Genomic DNA, 20,721 nt, shown 5'->3' with positions numbered 1-20,721 from the left:
AAGATGGAATCTACAGGATTTGGCAACATACTGGATTTGAGACGAGAATCAAGTGCTTCACACCATATTTGGAGTAGTAGTTTGCTTAATTAGAATTTCTTTGAGACTTAACTCATCTAGGTGGCTTTTTTATTCTGAAATGTGTTCTTTATTTACAATGTTTCCTGTACTTAACCCCTTAAGGACCAAACTTCTGGAATAAAAGGGAATCATGACATGTCACACACGTCATGTGTCCTTAAGGGGTTAAAAGCAGATTTGCTTATGTTTAGACTCCCATGATCGTGCTACAGCTGTTACACAGCCAGATACTGGCTGTGGATTGTGAGATTTTGGAAATGTCTCTATTGACTGTTGGTAGCATGGGGGTAATACTACCATGCCTTTCGTGTTTATAGAAATCACTTTATATACAAATGTTAATGTCTGTCGGTTTGTCGAGCACTTTCCTGCTCCATTTAAAATTCCTCACCGAGGTAATAGTTTCACGCTGTTGATATTTTTAACGTTTAGTAGGAAAGGAATAGAACCTACAACTCATAAAGATTGTGACTAAGGTTGCTTACAAAGTACATCAAGACAGGAGCCAACACCACCAGTACGTATTTAACGCTTGCTTCGGCTTTAAGAAAGCCAGGGACCTGGCACTCTAAAAATGATCAGATGGTGACACTTAACAACTCTCTGCCTGTTTTTACATTGCTGTGGCACACTGTGTAACCAATCTTAAGTGCACGCATGACGCAACAAACACTTTCTCCCCCCTACTAAAGTCTGTTTTAGTGGTGCCAGTCTGTCACAATTCGACTGATTGATAAAGCCATTGGAAACGGCGAAACGTATCTCAGGAAGATTTCAGCACCTTGGACTTTGTTGATAGATTTATCTTATGAATAACATTTATCATATTTTGGATTACACTATCTGGGCCTATCTTCAGAATCTACTTCCACTCCAAGGAGAGACCAGTGTTCCCCTGAAGTGACACTAATGCTATTATACTTGGAGCCAAGTTTTAAGGCTCCTAAAAATGTGAGCAGGTTATTCATATGTTTTTGCACCAAGCCACTTTGACATTTTGACATACTTTACTAGAAGCTGTTGCTTCCATCTGTTTTGTTTTCCTCTCTTGAGTATATTCGACTAAAGACAGAAGCGGGTCAATGTCACCTTAGAACACATCTGCCAGCTTGACTTGAGCCTGTCCCACTGGCTCTACACTTGTGAGTGAGATACAATTAAATTTCTGTATATACTCACTTTCAAACTTTATTGCACTATATTGTGCTTTCTTTTATATTATAGCTTTTATTGTATACTGTATCCTTTATTATATAAGGGTAAGTGTTTATGTTCTAGCACTCCACTAATGCACTGGTGGTACTAAGTTCACCTGCCTGTATTGTTTACTTTGTGTGGAGTGGGGGAGAGACTCACACTAGTGTGGTAGCAGCTTTTAAATATATATTCCTTTTTTAATTTGTATTTAAGCGCAATATTTGCACAGATTTTCTCTGTCTTTACAACTCCCTGCCTGTTTTCACATTGCTGCGGCACATCGTTTAACGCAATTTTAAGTGCACGCATGACGTGACCAGCACTTTGTCCCCCTACTAAGGTCCAGTATAGCAGTGCGAGTCTGTCACAAATATTTCATGCATTTAAAGGTTATTTGAGGTTTATCTTGAAATACTTGTAATCTCCTAGGGACTTTACGGTGTCTCTGGGCTCCCTGTGCAGCGTTATGTGCCAAATTGGTACCAGGGTTGCATGCAGCCAGCAGAGACCTATAGAAATGTGTTTGTGATAGATTACAAGTTTTTGGTTCAAGACTCCTTTATATATTGTTAGCACTATATACACTTATAACAATATAAAAAAATACAGGTTTAATTTGAGTTCCTATTCCTATTGAGTTCCTATTTTTACTATCACGATAATGGTTTACCTATATAAACATGGTTTAACATAGCCTTCGGGTCTTTATAAAATTTCCATCTCACCAATTTGACAGAACGTTGTCTCAGTGTAGAATTACTCAAGAAAAATATATATAGCTGTGGTGTGATAATATTTGGTAGCATGTTATCACTTGTGTGATGTAGAAAGGTACATGCAAAATAATGCACTCACGTGCTCAAGAGTCTGAGAAACCGGCTCACAGTATAAATCGCTCTGTGTTACTTAGGGGTAACGCCTCCTGAACATCTGAACATAGCTGGAACTTCAGGCTACTCAAAATGTGCTTTTATTTATTTTCAAATAAACACCACAGTTTATTTTTTTTTATTATTTTTATGAAACTCCTTTACCCATTCCATATCTATTTGTCGACTCTAGATAAAAATGTTATTCATGTCAAAATTGCTGTGATATATTATTTTAATAAATGAGCAGTTCTAGCTGAGATTTATTGTTTGTACCCAGTTAAAATTTTGTATTTGTGTTATATCTTTAAAACTTCTTGGCATTGATCGCTCGGGGAGGGGGGGGGGGGGGGGGGGATTATGCCATTGAACAATTTAAGGATCTATGAACAATACATTTGAAAAAAGGTTAAGAATCTAAATATCAGAAAATACCACATTAGCAAGCACTGTGAATTTCCGAGCCTCATCAAACAACTTGTTTTTTTTTAATCTTTAATAGTTTTCATGGAACTCTGCCAAAAACATTAGCAGAGTCCTGGGGAGATCTCTAAAGTAGGTTGACAAGTTCTAATGAAAAATTCTAACACATGCTGAATAATACGGGCAAAGGAACAAAACGTAGTGTTGACACAATGTCCGTAAATGCCAGGAGCAGATTTGTGAGCTATAATGCTATAAATGTAAGGGCAGACAGACACTGTGATAGAATTCTGAGCTACATTACTGTAAGAATTAGCTGTTTGTCTTCGTGTTTGTAGTAAATGAACTACCGTATATACTTGATTATAAGCCGACCCGAATATAAGCCGAGGCCCCTAATTTTACCCCCAAAAACTGGGAAAACTTATTGACTCAAGTATAAGACTAGGGTGGGAAATGCAGCAGCTACTGGTAAATTTCTAAATAAAATTAGATCCTAAAAAAAATTATATTAATTGAAAATTTTTATTTACAGTGTGTGTATATAATGAATGCAGTGTGTGTGTATGAATGCAATGTGTGTGTATGAGTGCAGTGTGTGTGATGCAGTGTTTGTGTATGTGTTGCAGAGCCTTGGTGGGGGGTGGGCATTTTTATTATTATTTTTTTATTTATTATTATTTTAATAATTTTTTTTGTTAAATTATTATTTTTTAAGTATTATTATTTTATTATTATATACATTTTTTTCGTCCCCCCTCCCTGCTTGATACATGGCAGGGAGGGGGCTCTCACTCCCTGGTGGTCCAGTGGCATTGCAGGTTAAGTGGAGGGGGGTAAGCTGTAACTTACCTCTCCTGCAGCTCCTGTCAGCTCCCTTCTCCTCCGCGCCGGTCCGGTCAGCTCCCTCTGCAAGTCCCAGTGTAAGTCTCGCGGCCGCGCTCTGACCCCACGGCTCTCGCAAGACTTACACTGGGAGCTGACAGGGGGGAGCTGACCGGACCGGCACGGAGGAGGAGGGAGCTGCAGGAAAGGTAAGTAAACGCTTCCTACCAGACCCCCTCCTACACAGCCCCTTGTCTGTATTATGGCAAAATAAATTGCCATAATACAGACATTGACTCGAGTATAAGTCGAGTTGGGGTTTTTCAGCACAAAATTTTTTGAATGCAAACATCCAATGTAAGAAAATAGTCATCATCGTTGCCAGGTTGAAATATAAAGTACCTCCGTATGAGAAACAAAAGCAAAACCGTGGTCAAGTCAAAGTAATAATAATGTTTCTCCGTCCCTCCCGGTTATTCGAGTTGATCCACAGGTCATCTACGGAGTAGTCTTTTTCCTTTATGATCCTGTGTGGACTCATGTCTGCAACTAAAAATAAACTCTCAAAATTGTAACATATCAGCCAAAAACTGTGTTTTTCTGCTGGAGATTTAATGTGAGCATGCTGAAACGTGCATTGTTTCTCTGTGCATAACACTTGGGAGCATGGTGTAAGAAAACATGCATTCAGGCTTTACCAATAAAAGCAATATCATGGAGCTTCTGAGAGAGAATTACTAATCACGAGCCTGACTAGACCAAAGACGCCCCAAACTTACCCAAAAGTTAGCCAGACATTATGGGAAAGAAAACTAAACTCTGTAAAAGCGATGCAGTCTCTTCCTCCAAGAGTATCGGAGCTCTACTCCGAGTTACACTGCTGCAGTGACCTTTTAAGATGGCGCCCGTGCAGGAAGACTCTGGCTCAAAGGAAAGCGAACAGGAAGGCCCTCAGTACTCTGCCAGGCAGGGCGTACCCAGTAAGAGCCCTACTTAAGTAGAGCATGAACAAGTACCCAAGCGAGCAAGCCCTACCTAAATCCTGCCCGGCGCGCATACCTTCCAGCTAGGCCGACATTCAAAAAATGCTGGCTGAGATGAAGGCCTTCTTTTCAGCCGACATTCCGCTAGTCCGCCAAGACATGCGGACTGTCACAGCCCAGTTGCAGACATTGGAGGATGATGGCGACATCAAAAGTGGCAAGGAAGAGGATTTAAAAACTGAAATAGATACATTAAAGCTGACCACCCTCACCATGGAGGGAAAGATAGCTGTGCTGGAGGACCTGCCAATGAAATCTGAAGGTCCGTGGTGCCCCTGAACAGATCACAGAAACTGAGGTACCTCGCTACCGTTGAATGTTGTCAAGCGCCATACTGTCCCCTTCCAAGGCCAAAGCCATGGTTATCCAAGTCACTTAAAGCCCTGGTTGGGGTCCCATGGGACTTGTTGCTAAGTTTCCAGTCGCTTAGGGGGGCAAACAGCTCATATCAGCTTCCATCCATGATTTACCTACTTACTGTTTTGAAGGCTCGGACAATTCATTTCTTAACAACTTTTCCAGGTCTTTGATGCTTTGCAACCGGTTACTAGGATACTGAGAGACAAGGGTGTTGGGTACCGCTGGGGCACGGGACAAAAATTGTCTGTGCTACACGAAGAGAAGCGCATTCACCTCACACAGATCTCTAAAGCGGAACGATTTCTGAAGGCACTGGACTTATCATTGCCTAACAACATACCAAGACTTGAGGCTAACCCCTCAAACAAATCTTCTGCTCGGTCGTGGAATAACATCCAGCCATTTTATCCCAAGCAGAGGCGTACAGTCGTTGCACTGCTGTCCACGGGCACTTGAAACCTGCTAAAAGCGGTGCCGTGCATCTGCCTATTGTTCCGATTGTTGCCTTAACGTTAGTACTAGAGAGAGCCTCTCTCTCCTTGCTCGTTCCCTAATTGAAATTTAATTTCTTTATGTTGCGTTCAGCTGGCTACTAATAGATATCCTTAACTTACCACATCTCAGTGATATTCTACATATTTTTCTCTTGGGACATCCTCCCATCTGAAGCATATTAAGTTAGTCCTCTGCTTAGCTCAATGTACCACAGTGCAGATATCCGTAGATAAAGCTCAGTGAGACTGGATTATGTTGTTTGATGTACCCAAGCTGTATATTTCTGATGTTTTTCCTTTTTTTTTTGAAATGCACTTAAAATGTAGCGTGCCATGCTTTTACCTGCGTGTATACCTTATATATGCTACAACAAAAAAAAAAAGAAGAAGAAGAAGAAGAATCCTCAACATAACCGTAACTTTGGTCAGCTTAATCCATGCCCATACATTGCTAAACAGAAGCTGAACTCCAGATGACTAATGTACGTATTGTCATTGCTCCTCTGGGGACATGACTGTCCTGAATCATTTAAAAGCCCTGGAGATATTTGTTTCTAATCAAGAATTCACCAATCGGGGTTTAAATCAAACATAAACTTCTGCTTTGGGCACGAACACATTGATTTGATATTGATGTAAATTGAGCTCAGATTCTCTTCCTGCATCCTCTGATTTGACCATTTTAGTTTGATATGTGGGTTAAGGGTTTGATGAAATCTTCAGCTACTGACCTTTTATTGCTTGGATAATTGACTCTATTAATCTTTAGTCCCAGTGGCACTGATATTCAAAGACAGGTTTTGCAGGTGAACTGCAAGCTTTTCCTTGCTGCATTGTTGTGTTCTTAAAAGCTGAACTTTAAAGTAAATGTAACTACCGTACTTCATATCTGCAGGAAACATGCATTTGTCTGATTTAAAGACTTCACAGATAAAGCTTTTGCTGTCTCTAGATCTCATTATTTCTACATCTGGTGTTCTTAAATCGTGTGTTTTTCCGATCTCTTACAGGTAGGCTGTACGCAGACTGTTCAGCCACGCAGTTTATAGTTGTACATATCATCTTTCTTTGAATTGCTTTGCTTAAATCCAGGTGATATTTTCAGCTTCCAGTCCCATGTAGTATTCTTACATTTATTTAAAGACTTCGCTGATTAAGGTAGTCTGTTCATCTGGTTAAGATTAACTACTTGTGTCATCAGAGACATTGCACTTGTACTAAGATTGCACAACTTTTGCGGTGATTACCCACACCTTATAACAGAGACAGAGTGTGTGTTTTTAAAGTGTTCAAAAAGTTTTTTTTTTTTGTTTGTTTGTTTTTTTGTTTTGGTCTCTGATCTGTTTGTATGTATTATATTTCTATAAAAATGGTATTGGAAGTGTCTACTTTTCTCAGCCTAAGTTCCTCCATTTTTTACAGAAATACTAATTTTAAGATTTTGATGAATCTCCCGAATCGCCCAAGCTCCTGTTTGTGGTTATCCTGTTAATCCCTTTTATGCCATACCCATCAGCTGTCGTGATATGGGCCCCTGTCCCACAGTCCCAGGTTTATTATGCTTAACCATCATGGGTGGTAGGTTATGCAGCAATATCGACTGCGAATTCCTTTAGGTTTTGCACTTCAAACTCCAATAACACAACTGTAACGGTATGCGGTATAACCGTCCACGACATCCGTTGGTATCTTCAGGAAATCCACAGTCAGAGTAGGAAGCAAGGCAATATTCCCAATCCTCCCAATAACCGGACGAAACACAGTTTGGGAGTCAACTAACTCGGTTTATTCACAAGCAGCGTATTTATACAGTTCCCCATGCAAGGGGTTTCCACACAGATCATCCAGGGGATTTCTCCCAACATGCATTGTGACTTTCCCAACAGGCATTGCGACACGAGAGGGATACTCCCACTAAAATGGACGATTAAGTGGATTATCCCCTCGTGTAGCAAAACCGACAATTGACTCTAAAATCCATAATTCACATAATATTCGGTACTTTGGAATAATCGATTGTTCGGTAGATAGCTGGGGTCGGAGCGCACACTTTGTGAGAATACCGCTCTGATCCCAGCTGAATTGACCGAACGCCGCACATAATACATTTAAACATGAAAGTTGGTTTAAAAGTACCGAATAAGTACGGGACATATAATGTACCGAACGCGGAACTCCCGAACGCTCTGGAAACCCAGCGGGGCTCGGATCATCGAGTAGCCGTTTTCAAGTCCAGGCTCTCGACGACCGAACACCGCTGCAGAGACAAAGGATCCAAGATGGCCGACCGCCGCATGGTCGGTAGTGGATCGACGGCCACCTAGGAGAGCCCTTAATTACCGATTGCAACAATGTTGCAATCGGTTACTTGGTACCACACGACTTGGGAGTGTGTGGTCGACCTGGGGAGCCCGTATTCGTACGGCGAATGGCCAGGATAGCCGTGTTTTCGTCGTATGAATGCTGGTACGCTGGCAGCGTACGGCTGCCAGCGTGCGAACGGCCATAGCACAATACATACACATTTAACGGAACACATCATACAGTCAGCCTACGGACAACCTATACTGCATATAGTCCAGAAGTGGCTAGATTTGCCACAATGCTCCCCCAGAACCAAGCCGGCATACACAGTCTGATCCCAACGGATCGGCTTGGGGATGTCCGGGAGAGTACTCACAGATCACTTTTCGAGTTCAGTCTGTCTGGATAACCCGTCAGCGTTACCGTTTTGTTTTCCGGGCCGATAGTGAATGGTAAAGTCAAAGGGCTGCAGCGCCAAACTCCAGCGCAGCAGCCGGGCATTGTCCCCAGATACACGGTTCAGCCACACTAACGGGTTGTGATCTGTGAGTAAGGAAAAAGGTTGTCCGTACAAATATGGCTGTAACTTTTTGAGGGCCCACACCACGGCCAGGCATTCTTTCTCGATGGCAGCGTAGCTCACTTCACGCGGTAGTAACTTGCGGCTTAGGTAAGCTACGGGGTGTTCTCCGCCATCGGCTCCCACTTGGCTCAGTACTGCTCCCAATCCAAACATTGAAGCGTCTGTGTGAACAAGAAATCTTTTAGTTGGATCAGGAGCAGTCAACACAGGGGCATTAGTTAGAGCCGTTTTGAGTTGCTGGAATGCCTGCTCACACTCTGGGGCCCAGACAACCTGTCGGGGAAGGTTCTTTTTAGTCAAGTCCGTCAGGGGTTTGGCCAGGGTGCTATAGTCTGGGACAAACTTCCGGTAGTAGCCGGCCGTCCCTAAAAACGCCAGCACCTGAGTCTTAGTCCTGGGGGTAGGCCACTTTGCTACGGCCTCAATCTTGGCTGGCTCGGGTCTCTGCTGCCCACACCCTACTCGGTGTCCCAGATACTGCACCTCAGCCATACCTATGTGGCACTTGCTAGGCTTTAACGTTAACCCAGCCTCCCCAATACGATCTAGGATCGCCCCTATGTGGTGTAGGTGGTCCTCCCAGGTCTGGCTAAAGATGGCTATGTCATCTAGATAGGCACAGGCATACTCTTGGAACCCGTCCAGTAGCCGATCTACCATCCGCTGAAAGGTAGCCGGAGCGTTTTTCATTCCGAAGGGCATGACCTTGAAATGGTACAGGCCAAACGGAGTGACAAACGCCGACTTGGGGACGGCGTCATCGGCTAGTGGAATTTGCCAGTATCCCTTACACAAATCAATGGTAGTGAGATACTGGCCCCGTGCCATCTTATCTAACAGCTCGTCTATCCGGGGCATCGGGTAGGCATCAGACACCGTTTTGTCATTTAGCCTCCGGTAGTCGACACAGAACCGAGTGGTGCCATCCTTTTTCGGTACTAGGACTACCGGCGATGCCCAGGGGCTATCGGAGGGTTCGATAACCCCTAGCTGTAACATCTCATCTAGCTCGGCTTTCATATGGGTACGGACGGATTCCGGAACCCTATATGGAGCCTGTCTCATAGGTAGCTGTCCCAGGGTGTCTACTCGGTGAGTGGCTAGCGGAGTGTAACCAGGTAAATTGGAGAAGGTAGCCCCTTTGGCTTCGATCAGCGCTTGTACCTGGGCACGCTCATGGGCGCTTAGCCGCTCCCCCAGCTGAACTCCCTGGGAGGGCTCTATCGGTGCCTCGGGTTCTAGTAGGTCAGGTAAGGGTAGGTTCTCCTGATCCTCTAAGGAGGAGGCGCAGATGGCCGTCACATCCTCGATCCTCTCATGGTAGGGTTTGAGCAGGTTCACGTGGAGCATGCGTCTCTTCCCTACCCCTGAGCAGGGGCCGATCACATAGGTAGTGTCGCATCGCTGCTCCACTACCTGGTATGGGCCTTGCCAGATGGCCTGCAGCTTGTCTGTGCGGACAGGTTTTAAAATTAAAACCTTCTGTCCCACCTGAAAGCTGCGGTCTCGGGCTCCTCTATCGTACCAGCGTCGCTGTCGTTGCTGGGCCGCCTGGAGGTTGGTGTGTACAGCCTGAGTGAGCGCCTCCAGACGGTCCCTGAATTCCAGGACGTATGATATGATAGGGGTCTCGTTGGTAGTACTCTCTCCCTCCCAATGTTCCCTAATTAAGTTCAAGGGTCCCCGCACCCTCCTCCCAAATAGTAATTCAAACGGGGAGAATCCGGTCGACTCCTGGGGAACCTCTCTATAAGCAAAGAGTAGGTGAGGTAGAAACCTCTCCCAGTCTTTGTGGGTCTCCCCGAACGTCCGAAGCATCTGCTTCAGTGTCCCGTTGAACCTTTCACATAACCCATTGGACTGGGGGTGGTAGGCGGAATTAACTATTGGCTTAATGCCACATACCTTCCACATATGTTGAGTAACTTCGGCCGTAAACTGGGTACCTCGGTCCGAGATTATCTCTTGGGGGAACCCTACCCGGGAAAACACTTTCATTAATGCCTCCGCTACGGTTTCGGCATGTATATTAGTGAGGGCCACAGCTTCGGGGTACCTGGTGGCGTAATCCACTACAGTCAGAATGTACCTTTTGCCAGAGGGACTGGGTTTTGGCAGGGGCCCTACGATATCTACCGCTACGCGGCTGAAGGGCTCTGCGATAATGGGTAGGGGACATAGCTTGGCCTTGTGGCGATCCCCTCGTTTACCTACTCTCTGACATACGTCGCAAGAGGTGCAATACTGGCGCACATCCTGCGAGATGCCGGGCCAGAAGAAGGCATGCGTTAAGCGGTACCGGGTCCGGGTCATCCCTAGGTGTCCTGACAAGGGAATGTCATGAGCAATTCTAAGCAGCTCCTGTCTATACTTTTGCGGTACCACTAGCTGCTTGTTAGTCAGGGTGACAGACCCCCCCACATCTTTAGTCGTGACACGGTATAACAACTCCTTCTCCCAGATGTACCGCTCCCCCTCTAGCCCGGTTTGGTCTGTTTGTGCCCGGTCCCTATATACTTGGAGGGTGGGATCGGTCTGGACTTCGGTCGCAAAGGTAGTCGGGGTATCCCAGGACATGGGGGTCGGTTGGGGAGCATGGTCTCTTACCTGAGCCTCAGAGTGTATCGGTGTAGCCGTGGTGCGAGCCTGTTGCCGGGTGGTTACGGGGTGTGCCTCCTGATAGGGAGTCTGGGGAATAAAAGCGGAAGTCATTTGGCCTAAGTCATTCCCCAGCACAACATCTGCAGGTAAATTTTGCATAAGCCCTACTTCCACAGTCCCCTCTCCCACACCCCAATCCAAGTGTACTTTGGCAGTCGGTAGCCGGTATACTGCTCCCCCGGCCACCCGTACTGCCACTGACCCGCCAGTGTGGGTTGCGCCCGGGACCAAATGTGGTGCAACCAAAGTCAAAGTGGCTCCCGAATCCCTGAGCCCTTGTACCTCCTTGCCCTCTAGGGTTACTAGCTGCCGATGATGTTGTCGGTTGTCGGTGGCTCGGACCGACATTACTTCGTGGAGCACCCCTAGCGGCTCCTCAACTTGAGCGCTCAGCAATTCTTGGGTGACGGGGGCTACCTGGTAATGGTGTGCAGCAGCCCTTGGTGCCAAATTTTGTCGCACCTGATTCCAAGCCTGCCGGCTCCGGTTTTGGGTGCACTCCCGAGAAATGTGTCCCCACTGCTTGCAGGTGTGACACTGAATGTTAGCCCGGCCGTTGTATCGGGAGGGGGGTGGTGGAGTATTCAGTGCTGGCCTGTGCAGGGGTACGGTGGGGCCGGTAGGAGTAAAATTATGGGGTGGCCCGGTAATCCGAGGGAGGGCCTTATTCTGTGATCCGTGATGCCTCCGGGCATCAAAATGCTGATCCGCCAATCTAGCGGCTTCGGGTAGGGTGAGGGGTTTACGGTCTCTCACCCATTCTTGTGCGTCTGGGGACAAGCCATTAAAAAACTGCTCCAGTAGCATAAGCTGTCGTAACTCCTCCATATTAGTGGCGTTGCTGGCCTGTATCCATCCTTGCGATGCTTGATCCAGCTTGTGTGCCCACTCTGCGTGAGAATCTTTCTCCGGTTTGCGCAAGCCCCTGAACTTGCGCCGGTATGCTTCTGGGGTAATAGCATACCTCTCCAAGATCGCCCTCTTTACTTTAGGGTAATCTTTGCTGTCCTCTCGAGGTACAGCACGGTAGGCTTCAGCTGCCCTACCCGATAATTTACCGGCCAGCAGCGGTACCCATACTGCGGGTTCCAGATCGTGCAAATCGCACAGCCGCTCAAAATCCTGTAAGTACCCATCGATTTCGTCCTTTTCTTCACAAAACGCTTTAAAGGCGTGATGTGGGACTTTGGGCTTTATTTGTCCATAGGTGGAGGCAGTAACAGACTCTGCCCTAGGTGGGGTTGCTGGTGGGTTGGTTGCCAGCAGATAGTCCTGTACATCCGATATCATCACGGTCAGCATTTCCAACGATACTGGTTGCGGCAGAAACTCCAACCTGGTTCGTAGCTCTTTTTGGAATGGGGTCTCTTCCTTGGCTGGTGGAGGTGTAGCGCTGCGGGCTCTGTCTCCCTCCATTAGTTCAGCGATCAGCACAGCCTTAGATTTGTTGCTGGCTATCTTGCCCCTGGCTTCCAGTAGCTCTTTTAAAGTCTGTCGTTTCAGTATGGTGTAGTCAATCTCCATACGAATTGCCCTTGCTTTCCTTGTTCGGTAGTTCCAGTTTACACGAACGCTGCTTTTTCGGCTGTAAGGTTCGGATCCCGTCGCTTGCCACCAATTGTAACGGTATGCGGTATAACCGTCCACGACATCCGTTGGTATCTTCAGGAAATCCACAGTCAGAGTAGGAAGCAAGGCAATATTCCCAATCCTCCCAATAACCGGACGAAACACAGTTTGGGAGTCAACTAACTCGGTTTATTCACAAGCAGCGTATTTATACAGTTCCCCATGCAAGGGGTTTCCACACAGATCATCCAGGGGATTTCTCCCAACATGCATTGTGACTTTCCCAACAGGCATTGCGACACGAGAGGGATACTCCCACTAAAATGGACGATTAAGTGGATTATCCCCTCGTGTAGCAAAACCGACAATTGACTCTAAAATCCATAATTCACATAATATTCGGTACTTTGGAATAATCGAACGTTCGGTAGATAGCTGGGGTCGGAGCGCACACTTTGTGAGAATACCGCTCTGATCCCAGCTGAATTGACCGAACGCCGCACATAATACATTTAAACATGAAAGTTGGTTTAAAAGTACCGAATAAGTACGGGACATATAATGTACCGAACGCGGAACTCCCGAACGCTCTGGAAACCCAGCGGGGCTCGGATCATCGAGTAGCCGTTTTCAAGTCCAGGCTCTCGACGACCGAACACCGCTGCAGAGACAAAGGATCCAAGATGGCCGACCGCCGCATGGTCGGTAGTGGATCGACGGCCACCTAGGAGAGCCCTTAATTACCGATTGCAACAATGTTGCAATCGGTTACTTGGTACCACACGACTTGGGAGTGTGTGGTCGACCTGGGGAGCCCGTATTCGTACGGCGAATGGCCAGGATAGCCGTGTTTTCGTCGTATGAATGCTGGTACGCTGGCAGCGTACGGCTGCCAGCGTGCGAACGGCCATAGCACAATACATACACATTTAACGGAACACATCATACAGTCAGCCTACGGACAACCTATACTGCATATAGTCCAGAAGTGGCTAGATTTGCCACAACAACCAATATAATGGTACTAAACTGCAAGCCAGGTTGTTCTCTAACCATCCACATAAAATCTGCTGTTATACGTAATCTGTACAGTATGTATTGAATATTTGTGTATACGTCTTGTTACTGATATGAACTACTAGATATCCGCTATCAGTCTGTAAATCTAAAGTGAGCTAAAGGAAGCAGTTTTCAACAATAACTTGGCAGGTCATAATTACTTGTAGTATTTATATTATTGATGTGTTGTGATTTTACCCAGCAGATGATACATTTACTCTATCACAAAACATACAGTTGGAATCAAAGATCCATTGAAAAATAATTGTGTATTATAAAACCCATCGTTTAAAGCTTCAAACCATATTCACTTTCAACTTATCAACAAATGCTTCCTACTTTTTAAAGAACACACCAGACTTACTTTGAATAATTTTCTTTTTTTTTATGCTTTACACACACGCTGCATTTAAAAAAACATATATATATATATATATATATATGCAAAACAATCAATTACTAATAAGATGATAATGATATTTGGGGTTTCTGCATGTCCACAGTCCTTGCAACTACTGCAATTTTATGGACACAGTATGGACTTTATGGACACTTTATGGACACAGTATGGGTTTCAGTTGACTGTCTTCCAGTGTAGAAAACCAACTCTTTTATAGAAGTTGGCAAACATAGCTTTCTGACCGATCAGGCCTCCACTTACAAACAGTAGAATGCAAGAATTTGGTACTGCTTGATCAATATGATTAATATTCACTGGAATGGTCATTTAATATGTTGCCGGTGTAAAATTGATTTTCCATCGTTGAGTGTTTTGTACTTTTTGTTAATATGCACATTGATAATACTTACAAGAAAAATAACACTAGTGCTGGAAAGAAATCGAAGTAAGTTTAAACTTACTATAGAACAGCTGCTGGATCGGGCCACGGTCAGGGTCCCTAGCCCATCTCTACAACTTGCTTGACCATCGTTCATTCACCATTGGGTTCGTGTTTGCACCTGAATCAATCTGTAGTGTATGGAATATTTTACAAGCTGTGGATGTAAAGTGCATCTGCACACGTGATGTTGTCTTGCGCAAGAACATGCATGTTAGAGGATTTACCAGAAATGTTTCCATTTTGCTTTCCTTTGCCTTTTTCAACATCATATGTGAGATAAAACGGTCCATGTTTCTTTTTGTGTATAACATTCAAACAAAATGGAGTTTAAAGATATTCCAACCCAACATAAGGCAGTTATTTACTGCAAATAAGTCTACATTAGAATTAAACTGTTAATAAGTCTGCAGTAAGTTCAGCGTATTGATGGGCTTTTGCAAAAACACTGTTTGGGAGCCTTTTTAGCAGAGTGGGGCGTTTTCATTAAACAAGAAATAGTCTGGAGGGATTTCTAGCATTTCAAATTACCATTGGCCAAAATAAGAAAGTTGAAAACATTCCAATCTCCAATTCTGCTATGTTTCAAGTTTGCCCATTTTGACATGTGCAGTTCCGTGGTCCCTTACCTCCAGTTCCATTTTTTTTTTTATCATGAAAGAATGCAAACATTTTAATTTGAAATATATCAGCAAACGGTCCGGTGGATGATCGAAATGTTATGTTTATTCCAGAAGAAAAATCTGTTATGAAGAAATGTACAGAATATTTTGCTGAGACTCTGCTCCTTAGTAATATTTGATTTAGTATGTGACAGCTTATAAATAGGTTGACGATGATGATATCGTTACTCTATAAGTTCACCTGCTTCAATAATTAGATTATTATTATTTTTTTACAGACATTTGGATCATCATAAATTGTGGGAGTCCAATGAATTTGCAGTTTCCTGTTTTAAAATTATAATGTACTCCATTCAGGTAAGTGGTTTCTATCTTTTATAAAATATACATGGATAATATATGTTTACACAAGGACACCGTTCTAGATAAATTACTAGCATCGCTATATCCTCCAGCAATACAGAGTACAGAATGCTTTATTCTTCATTGCCATATGTGTGGCTGCATGCTAGCCATTATGTGAACAGCTACAAGCACAAGTTTCCACTTCAGTGGACCTATTCGTAGACAAGGAAGCGAACAAAAGGTATTTCTCAATACATTTCCAGTACTTTTGTGTGAGCAGAATATAGATGACATTTTAATAAGCACCTGAAATGAAGCACATCTTCTATGACTTTTGTTGACGTGTCCACTTAAAAATATAAGCTACAAAAAATATTTAAAGGGACACACTAACATTACAAATGCGCATTCTCATAAACTGCAATGTTTCCATTTGTCAGACTGCGGAGATAGAGTCCTTCTGAGACAACGTTCATAGCCTGTCCCATCTCACCTTATCAGATCTCTCTCCCCTCGTCTTGTGCCTATCCTAACACACATCTTTAACTGCTCTCTCTCTTCTGGCACTGTTCCTGCTGACCTTAAACATGCCACTGTAATACCTATCCTGAAAAAAACATCTCTTGACCCGTCCTCCCCCTCTAACTATCGTCCCATATCCCTGCTCCCTTACTCATCAAAGCTTTTGGAAAGACTTGTCTTTACCCGTGTGTCTCACTTCCTTAATTCCAACTCTTTCCTTGACCCTCTTCAGTCTGGCTTCCACCCTCTCCACTCTACTGAGACCGCTCTTATCAAAGTGACTAATGACCTAATCTCTGCTAAATCCAAAGGTCACTACTCCATATTAATTCTCCTTGACCTCTCTGCTGCCTTTGACACAGTTGATCATGCTCTCCTCCTTCAAACTCTTCAATCACTCGGTCTCTGTGACTCTGTCCTCTCTTGGTTTTCCTCCTATCTCTCCCAACGCTCATTTAGTGTCTCCTTTTCCAAGGATACCTCCTCCCCTCGCCCTGTCTCGGTTGGAGTTCCCCAAGGCTCTGTCCTTGGTCCCCTTCTATTTTCTCTTTATACTGCCTCTCTTGGAAAACTTATTGCCTCTTTTGGATTCAACTACCACCTGTACGCTGATGACACTCAGATATACCTCTCCTCACCGGACCTCTCCCCGGCCGTCCTGCAACGTGTCACTGCTTGCCTCTCTTCCATCTCTGACTGGATGTCGTCACGCTTTCTCAAACTTAACCTCTCTAAAACTGAACTCCTTGTCTTTCCTCCTCCTAATACTGATCCTCCTCTCTCACTCTCCCTTCAAGTCAGTGATATCCACATAAGTCCATCCCTACAAGCGCGCTGTCTTGGCGTCATACTTGACTCTGGTCTCACCTTTGAGTCTCACATCCAGTTTGTTGTCAAGTCCTGTAGGTTCCAACTCAAAAACATAGCCCGCATCTGCCCCTTTCTTACGCAAGATGCTACCAAGGAGTTTGTCCATGCTCTAGTAATTTCCCGCATGGATTACTGTAACTCTCTCCTGATTGGTCTCCCCAAAAGCCGTACTGCCCCGCTACAGTCTGTAATGAATGCTGCAGCTAGACTGATTTTCCTATCCAGTCGGTCCTCTCACACCTCGCCCCTCTGCCAGTCCTTACATTGGCTCCCTGTATCCTATCGGAGTCAATTCAAAGTGCTAACCCATACATTTAAAGCACTGAACAATTCCAGCCCCTCTTATATCTCTTCACTGATCCAGAGGTATGCCCCTCCTCGTACCCTCCGCTCTGCCCGCGACCACCTCCTGACCGCTGCTCGCACCCGTACGGCCAACTCGCGATTGCAGGACCTCTCACGGGCGGCTCCTCTCCTTTGGAATAACTTGCCTACTGCCATCAGACTCTCCACTAGTCTTCAATCATTTAACAAGGGCCTTAAAACCCATCTCTTCAGGAAAGTGTATGGCCTCCCAGAGTAATCTCTCCCTTACCTGTCTCTTGCTCTCTCCTATGGGATAGTGCTTTGCTCTCTCCTCCAGCTCTGCTTCACTCCTACTTGATATTTCCTATCCTAATGTTTCTAATACCCCACCTCCTATAGACTGTAAGCTCATTTGAGCAGGGTTCTCTTCAACCTATTGTTCCTGTAAGTTTTCTTGTAATTGTCTTATTTATTGTTACATCCCCCTCTCAAAATATTGTAAAGCGCTACGGAATCTGTTGGCGCTATATAAATGGCAATAATAATAATAATAATAGTAGCAAAGCTCTTTCTGTGCGTTTACCTGTACCTTACTCAAAACATGCGTTATTTAAAAGTACACGTTGACGTTTGGGATAGAGAACGGGTAGCATTTTTCTTTGCTTCGTTTTGTTTTTGTTCTTTTTTTATTCAATAGAAGACACTGTTATGTTATCTTTCATGAGGTTAGTGTTCCATTGACAATGCTGACGGCTACATGTGTAATAATTTATGGTAAAGTAATTCATTTTTTTTTTATTCCAGGCTCAGTACTCCCACCATGTGATCCAGCAGATCCTCAGCCATCTCGATCTACACAAGCGAGACTCTCCTCGAATACGTGCTGGCATTGTGCAGGTTCTTTTAGAAGCAGTAGCTATTGCAGCAAAAGGGTCAATTGGCAAGTACCGTATTTATTTCATTTTTGTTTTGTAGTACACGTAACATGTACGAGTCTTAATGTCAAACACCACAAACTTGGCATTCCATCTTATCACGTCACAATGCTCTATATCCTATATCACCTTTTTTAACAGTAATTGGAGGATATACATGGCTTTCTTATATTTGCCTTCAGTCTTTCTTAGGAGTTTCATGTCTGTTTATTGTTTAAGCGATTGTTTATCAGTTTGTTAAACCTTCATTATTCATACTCTATTTGGCACTTGTGTGTTCAGTTTTCTTATTTTTTTTTCAATACAGTAAGCCTAGGAACTGTTGGCTCTTTGTTTTTCTCAAATCTAGTCTTTTAAAAGAAAAGAGAAAAAAAGAAGATGGATAGCATACATTTTAGAATAATATAAATAAAAATAATATATTTATAATGTGCTGCAGAATGGTTTTATCAGAACAAAGCATCAACACCTTGGAATATCCACATATCAAAGTCTTGCTTTTACAACCCATGTTTCTTTTCATCACTTTTATAATCTGCCCACGTGTTTTATATCTATTTGCCGCTTCAGTCTAAAACTTCCAAAGTAATACATCAAACTTATCAAGGATACAAAATGTAATGCCATATGTATTCATCAGACCATTAATCTGCATATCGGGTGTTCACACAATTCGTTTAAAGACTTTTGTGATTTATTTTATTGTTATATTTCATCTAAAAATGTGATTGCGTTGACTGCTGTGTGTTCTTTAAAGAGTTGCTTCATTTACAGAAAACTAAGCAGCAATAAGACATGGCTTTTGATATTGTGTTTTGAATACAATTTTGAATGTGTTAGTGACATTCCAGATCCCTAAAACATTTGACGACGTGCACAGGCTTAATTTTACAAAAGTGCAAATTTCAATAAAGATTGCCACTTTTATAAATTAACTTTGTTACACCCCCTTGGCTGTCAAGCAGGCAATGTATTTAGTTGTTTTCTTTAGTGCATCATGATATTGACATGTGTGATTATCTAGACTCTAAAGTAGCAAAGTTTATTTAGCATTCTGGATGTTTGGGAAACTACGGTTCCCACAATGCTAAGTCAGACTAAAGGCTTTCTGTGTCACAGGAGCCACATATAGCTATCACTGCCTAGAACATAATTTCTCTTCAAGCTGTGTCTGCTTTTCATATCACTGCAGTTCATTTCACCTGTTCCATTTAGGTGACATTAACCCTGCTGTAGCAGTAACGGACAATTTCACCTCGGTGCCCTAGAACTTTTTTTTTTGCTTGATAAGGAGGGGATTTTAGCATTTCATTTAAAAACAAAACAAACCTTTATTGGTACGTCATGCTGTGAAGGAACCTTATTACCCGAGCTGACAATTTTCTTTTTTTATTATGATTATTACTAATTTTATAAACCTGTTCTATTCAACACTACATGATTTGTTATTATGTAAATGTCACATAAACGCTAAATGTAATACTAGTTCACCTTTCTAAAATGCCAAAATTGAGAATGATAATTCCCTGCCTCCCAGAGAGAATAGTTTGCTTTCTTTCTTGGTTATTCAATTGTTTATTTGGATATTTTTTTGGTTGTAGGCATTTAAATAAATTGAAAAAAAAATGTCATCAATTACTTGCGCAAAACATATTTATTGTACTTATTACGTTGGTGCTACACTCCAACGTTAAAAAACACACGTTTTTTTTTTTAAATTTTCATTTGTATATTGTAGTAGTTTTGTATCATTTTTCCAACAAATGAAATATTTTCAAACTATATTTAATTTATGTAGCAGAAGTAGCTCACATCCAGAACCGAAAATGTGTAAATATTTTTAATATTGGATAAGTAATCCGTTATAGATACAAAATCACTCTTCATTTTCAAATTAGACATGTTTTAATGTTTAAAAAAGGAGGGGCACCTTCCCACAGAGAAGGATAAAGATTAAGATCCAACAGGGCCCTAGGCAGGATACTCGAGGCTCATATTCCTGTCCTCACACACCTTCCACGCCTCACCCTTCTGTCAGTCCCTACATTGGCTTCCTGTAAGATATAGGGCTCAATTTAAAATTCTGGTTCTTGCTTTCAAATCTCTACATAATTCTGCTCCCACCTATCTATCCTCCCTAATACACAAGTATGTCCCGTCTAGGCCCTTACGCTGTGCTGAAGACTTACGTCTATCTTCTGTCCGTACTCCCACCTCTGATGCTCGCCTTCAAGACTTCTCGAGGGCTGCACCGTTCCTGTGGAACTCACTTTCCTCCTCCGTTAGATGCTCACCCAGTCTCTGCTCCTTCAAAAAAATCATTAAAAGCCCACTTCTTCAAAAAAGCGTATGAATTAACCCCTTAAGGACCAAGCTTCAGGAATTAAAGGGAATCATGACATGTCACACATGCCATGTGTCCTTAAGGGGTTAAACTGTTAATAGCTCCCAACTGATTCATCTTCTGCAACTGTCACTAGTCTAATACTATCCTTACCTTTTGTGTCACTATACCCCACTCCCTCTAGCATGTAAGCTCATTGAGCAGGGCCCTCAACCCCTCTGTTCCTGTGTGTCCAACTTGTCTGGTTACAACTACATGTTTGTTCGTCCACCCACTGTAAAGTGCTGCGGAATTTCTTGGCGCTATATAAATAATAACATAATAATACCCATTTGGGCCCCATTCGTTCTTCACATGGTGATGCTTAATGAGGAAATTCACGTTATGGTTAACCCTTCCCAAGTGGTTTCTGTTTTAACTTTATATTGTCTATATGTTGGTAGACTGTTTTTGGCTGCCCCTTCCATAC

At 43.4% G+C, this 20,721-nt stretch overlaps 1 protein-coding gene across 2 annotated transcripts in view; it reads left to right on the top strand.

Annotated features, from left to right (window-relative positions):
* The window catches only part of EFR3A (EFR3 homolog A), a 151,976-nt gene that overhangs the window by 68,692 nt on the left and 62,563 nt on the right, over positions 1-20,721 (top strand). For both annotated transcript variants that reach the window (XM_063451046.1, XM_063451045.1), the window contains exons 9-10: positions 15,209-15,287; positions 17,778-17,913. In XM_063451046.1, coding sequence (XP_063307116.1) covers positions 15,209-15,287; positions 17,778-17,913 — 215 coding nt within the window. The remainder of the gene's footprint in view (positions 1-15,208; positions 15,288-17,777; positions 17,914-20,721) is intronic.

This window comes from Pelobates fuscus, chromosome 4 (assembly GCF_036172605.1).
Source record: "Pelobates fuscus isolate aPelFus1 chromosome 4, aPelFus1.pri, whole genome shotgun sequence".
Taxonomy (NCBI): Eukaryota; Metazoa; Chordata; class Amphibia; order Anura; family Pelobatidae; genus Pelobates; species Pelobates fuscus.
Note: the sequence above shows the minus strand (reverse complement) of the source record. Positions and strands in the feature narration are given on the sequence as shown.